Source organism: Pteropus vampyrus, unplaced genomic scaffold (assembly GCF_000151845.1).
Source record: "Pteropus vampyrus isolate Shadow unplaced genomic scaffold, Pvam_2.0 Scaffold15, whole genome shotgun sequence".
In the NCBI taxonomy this organism is placed as follows: Eukaryota; Metazoa; Chordata; class Mammalia; order Chiroptera; family Pteropodidae; genus Pteropus; species Pteropus vampyrus.
Genome location: NW_011888796.1, coordinates 383,945 through 389,799, shown reverse-complemented (window position 1 = coordinate 389,799; position 5,855 = coordinate 383,945). Strand labels below are relative to the sequence as shown.

The following is a 5,855-nucleotide window of genomic DNA, read 5'->3' as shown; positions in this document are numbered from 1 at the left end:
GCTTTCTCAAGGTTTGATTATATTTTGAAGAGAATGAAATGATGTGAGCCTCTTGGAGAGTAGGTGCTAATTGGCTAGGAAGTTACTAATCCAGTAGTCATCAGATTAAGGTTTAAATAATGTCACACTAGATTATTGTGAAAGTTACTACTTCATAAGTTAAAAATTTTGAATTGTGTAACCAGAGTTTTGGAATCTACCTTTTTTGTATTCAGGGTTATTAGATGGTGTTGTTTTAACCCATTTATCATTTGCCCTGAGAATACTCACCAGTGGTGCTTGTGGCTACAGCATTTACCCTGAGATAGCTCATGGATTATAGTCCTAACCTTCTTCCCAGTATTTTTGCATCACTCTGGTATATTATACCCTTTGGAAACAAATGACATCATTCTGTTTATAGCATAGTTTTTAGTAGTGATGTTTCTATTTACAAAATATAGTAATTCTTGATGACTGGAAATGTCAAATCCTAGAAAATGGAACATTCGTATGTATGATGTTAATGCTGGCAGTGAGCTGCAGTTTTAATTCTAAGTTGGAAAAGGGTTAATATTTCTCCTTATATAGGGAGGGAAGGGATGTCAGTGGTACTGGGGCTCTGACATGGTTCCAGGACATGAGAACCCCGTTCTAAAGTACAAACTTCTTGAACTTTTGTGAATAGGGGCCTTCCACAAAACTAATACCTGACAGCTGTCTGATGACCAGGACAGTTCAGTCCTCATCCTGAGCCCCCTACACATGGTCTCCCTAGTTAAAGCAGCCAGAATCACCCCAGTCCTATGAGAAACTCCATCTGAAACGGAATGCGGTTAATGAAGTAACCTTGGTTCTTTGAGATCCCTACCAATGTTAACGTTCCTGGTGACTTGATGAGAGTTACAGTCCCACCCAAAAGAAACTTGCTTGCTCTCTAATATGGAAGCAGATCTCTCAAGGGGAATAATTCACTACTCACCCTTGGAAGGATTGATTTTCTCATAGCACCGGAAGATGGCAACCAGGAGAAACCCTTCTGCAACCTGGCAAATCATATAGAGGAGAGGAAAGGAAAAGTGGTCCGATGACTTCAGGGGGGAAGGTCACATTGAGGATGGTAGAGCAGAGTTGAATATTTTGGCATCCAGTCTCCATGCTGACAGTGTGTCTGCAACTGTGTAGGATATAAAGACCAATCCCTTCCCTCAGAAGGGGCATCTGTGTGCAGCCTCACTTGCCTCTCTCCCCCTCCCAGATACTCTTTAAGGCACTGAACAGTCTTAAGGACGACGGAAATGAGCCTGGTATGTGGAGTGCATGTAGTTTCAAGAAAAAAGTTGACCTATTTCCTAAAATCACTAATTCAGCCTTGTGGAAGGTGATGACTTGTAGATTCATGTCAGGAAGTTTCTATGAGCTCATCTTTGACTAGCTTGGAAATTACGATCTGTCTGCTTTTAGAGGATTACCAAACTAAAATTTGGAGGAACGTGGGCTTGTTATGTGGGGCAGGCTTTACATAAAGGGCAATAAAATTTCAACATACAGTAGAAGATTGAAATGTTTGGGGACCTTGTCCTATTTCCAAGTTTCTGGCTTGGACACCTTTAACTCCATAACATGATGACGGGGAAAAAACCCAACTTAATTCAGCCCCATTTATCTATCTTTGGAACACGTTCTCTTGGTTTCTTTCGCTTTCCATTTTATGGCCTAAAGAATGGGATGTTTCCATTTAGTGAACATGTATTTAATTCATTGAATTGCAATTAGTGTCTGTCTTAAAATAGTTATTCACTGAAACCCCAGAGAGCTGTCTAAGCACATTACGAGGAAGACTGCTGTGATTGTGCTTAATGCTGTGGCCATTTGTTAAGATCGGTATCATGCAGAAAATTGACATCGAGTGGTCCTTTGGACTCTACTATATCACCATGTGTTATACACCCTATAGTAATTTGTTCTCTCTCAGCATGTTTTAAAAAATAATTGTTTTTAAATCGTATTAATAAAACACTAGTTTTGGGGGAGGTTGGGTGGATGGTCTTGGGTGGATGGTCTAGGGTGCTACTAATATGTAGACTTGTGCATCAGCATTTGTCTACTATGGCTGAAAAAAGGTTCCTGAAATGTGCTACGGCCCTGTACAGACAGGGTATCCGATATTCACACAGCAGGCTCTCAGGTTATCTGTTCTAAAGTAGCAGCTGCTTGTGAATTGGATTAGCCAAGTCCACAGCTACTTTAGCTCTGAATGCCACCTTAGAGCTTTCACTTGGCGGTGTTCTTGTCAAGGCAGAAGAGGAAAAGTGGGAAAGGAATATTATCAATTGTCACGATGACATGGAGCTACGCCAGGGCCATTAGCTACCTGAGAGTTGGGCAGGAGATGGAATCTAGGCTCAGGAGGGAGCACTTTGCCATGAGTTGTTGCTTTTTGGATGATGAAATAGATCCTTTTGGTCTCTGGATTTGTTTCTAACCCATTCATTTCCTTCCTTTCCCAGTACTTCTCACAGTCCAGAGTTCCATGTTCAGTTGATGCATTGGAACATTGCTAGGAAATGTCTTTCCCAGATGTCAGATCTCCTTTTCCTGAGAGACCAGGACAAGAATGAGGCCCATGGGACAGACCTAAAGTAACACCTACTCTCCACTGAGGTAGAAGAGAGCAGAGAGAATGTAGCCCAGTAGAAAGCCGATGAAAGGCATCAGGGAGGAGGTGGCCCACAGGCCGGGTGTCATGACAAACAGGATGCTCTTGCCCACATTGATGGCAGAGAGTGCTGTGATGGCCACACTGAGCAGAAGAGTGATGATCCTCCCTCCCTGCAAATGAGGACAAGAAGAAAAGGCAATTAAAAGAGTGATGTGAGATGAGGGCAGTGGGCGAGGAAGCAGCAGTGGGCAGTGGAGGTGGAAAACAGTTTAAAAAATTGGTATTTGAAGTGGAAGGGGAAAAAAAGACCTTTATTTTCCTTTTTTTTTGGAATTCTTAATCAGCTAGCAAGCTTCTTGGAGGACAGCAACCTGATTAACCCTTGTTACTAAGGACAGCCATGCACAGCTTCAGTTTGACATCTCTGGTTAAGCAGATTTTTCGTGAAGTGCTGTTATTCTGAGGGAATGAGACCAGTCTTGCAAGATGGATCTTGAAAATTGAAAGTTCTCTTGCAAAGCCATTAACTCGAGCTTGTATACACAACCCTGCAATACTGCCATTGCTCCAGATGATTTGAAACTTGTTAGATGTTATTCTTAGGACCTGTCATACTTGTCTCAAGTATTTTCATTATGGGTAGGGACGTCATACATTTTAGGATGCATTTTGACTTCTGGAAGTTATCGAGTCATTTGAAGTGAAGCTGGTAAACAAGTTGGATAATCAAGTCTGGTAAAGTGGTTTTAGAGCCCAAATGATGTATAACTAACTGTAAAGAGACAAGCCTACTTTGTTGAATGACCTGCAAATTGGATATGAAGTTCCCAAAAGGAGTTTCAGAAATATTTTGAAGTTATAATGGCATCAGAAACAATGTAGGTCCAGCCTGTCCCACATTAAATGCTGCGAAAGCAACATACATTGCTTTTAATAGTATGAGAGTATTAAGTTAATAGTAAAGCAATATAAAAAAATTTTTCTAGTTTCATCTTAAATACCATTTAAAATTTTCAAAAATAGATTTATAATGAAATTACAGTGTTAAGATTTTTCAGCATGTGATACAAGGTTGAAGCTTTCAAAGTGCCCTTTACTGTCTGAATTTTAGAGAATGATGCACTCCAAAGTGAAAATATATGCACAAATTTAAGGCTTTGTGTCTCATCTTTTGAGTAAAGGTAAATATAGCATACTCTTTTTGAGCTTACCATATTATTTCAAGATTATATGTCTTGTGTTCAGTTTTCCAGTTCATTCACATGTGTAACATTTTATATTAGTACCATTTTCAAAAATTGTAAAATATAACAAAAAGTTGCCATTTTAACCATTTTATAGTGTATAAGTCAGTGGCACTAATTACATTCATTGTGGTCTAGTAACATTTTAATATTTGCTCAAATTTCAGCTGCACAGTTCTGCATTCTATGTTTTCAACTTATGTTCCAACCAATGTCATATAAAACTACCAACTAGCGGTCCTATCCCAGAATAGGAAGGAATTTCACAAATCTCATCAGTAACCACATGCTTCAAGTTTTATTGAAGAACTTAACTGATGAGCTGCTCAGTTTGCATTTTGAACTGATTTCTCCTTTGGACTCTTGCCTTTTGGATTTGTCTTCTACCTAATGACCAAATCGTTTTTGACCCCATCAAAAGAGTATAATGGGTAATGTAGGAGGCATTGGGCTACAGGAATTGCCATGAATCCAGAAGCCCTCTTTCTCTGGGCATATACTCTCATTTCCTCATTTCATTCTCCTGCTTTTGGGGGGCTGTAGAGTGTTTATAAGCACAGACATTGGTGTGACCCTGGTGTGAAAACTGGCTTAGCTGGTCTTAAGATGTGTAAACTTTGGTAAGTCACTTAACTGAGTGTGAGGGTAACAGCACAGGGCTTGGCATATAAGAACTACTCACTAAATCGTAGCTCCTATTACAAATAAAGGAGAGGAAATTAACATCCCAGAGTTTCCTATCACAGTCCCGCTGGTTGTGAAAATCTCATGTCCACAACCCCTTGTTGAGACAAGAGGCGATAGGTGGTAGCTGCTGCTCCATAGGTGACCATGTTTCACACCACCAGACTTTCCTGTCGTTACCTGATTGAAGCTGTGATGAGCTTTCCATGGATAGCCAGTCCGTTAGCTTGACTCAGGAGATGACCTGGCCCAAACTCTTCACACAAAGGTGACCTATGCATGTTGACGAACGACCCAACTAGTCAGGTCCTCTTATGGTGGGAGTTTGCAGAATTAGAGGGTAGCAGGAGTAGAGGGAAGTGTTAAAAGACATGCCTGGGAGCAGCAGAAACTACAAGTTGGCAGCTTTGTGGCAAGGGAGAATCGGGTTGGTTCATCAGCAGCATGTGTGGGGAAAGCATTGGAGTCAAGACTGACAGCAGCACCCTCGTTAAAGTGCTGGGTGGCTTATGGTCCAAGTGGCTGCTGGGTCATGTCAAGCTCAGGTTCTCATCAACCTTTTAACCACATAGCCTTGAACAAACCCTTGCATGAGCTAGGTAAAGTGTTACTTGAATTGCCTTTCCAAATAGGGCATCCCTGAAATCGTTTCTTGGTGTATCTAGCTCCAGAGGTCAGGCTCTTAACCACTACCCCACACTGCCTTCCTAATTTCTTGGCATATCTAAATGTGACCTCCCACTAGAGGACGCGACTGGTCGAGCAGAATTTGAGCAGGTACCTTCTACCGGAGCCAGTTTTCAGAAGTTGGATAATTTTGATTTGAGAATCTCTAGGAGGGAGGGTTAAGTGTGCAAAGAGGCTGGGTTGATTGTTGGCTTGTTTTTCAGCTAGTAACTTACTATGTTTTAGGGAACAGGGAGATGAAGGATGAACGTAGCCCTCAAAGAGCCACAAAATCAAAGAAACATCAGCCTCTGAATCGGGACCACATGTTTGTGCGTCCTCGCGGGAGTTACTCCTGCTTGGGAGTATTTGATAAATGGAGCCGTTGGCCTCTGGTTGGTAAACCTTGGAGGTTTAGCCATGGCAGATTGGGTCCAATGAACATCTGTGTTTTGTAGATCACTTTTTATGTGGTTCTTTGTTACTGGTCTCCATCTTTTCAGCCCAGGTGTATGTTAGCCCCTTTAATATTCTTTGGGGTCAGTTTGACTTGATTTTTGCTGTGGAGTTGAGCAGTGGATGTGCAACATAAATGGAACAGGAAGCTGGTTGATAATCCT

At 41.3% G+C, this 5,855-nt stretch overlaps 1 protein-coding gene across 1 annotated transcript in view; it reads right to left on the bottom strand.

Moving 5' to 3' along the window:
• The window catches only part of SLC10A1 (solute carrier family 10 member 1), a 17,876-nt gene that overhangs the window by 2,228 nt on the left and 9,793 nt on the right, over positions 1 to 5,855 (bottom strand). The window contains 3 exon segments of the mRNA XM_023526757.1: positions 962 to 1,053; positions 1,055 to 1,156; positions 2,633 to 2,905. Coding sequence (XP_023382525.1) covers positions 962 to 1,053; positions 1,055 to 1,156; positions 2,633 to 2,905 — 467 coding nt within the window.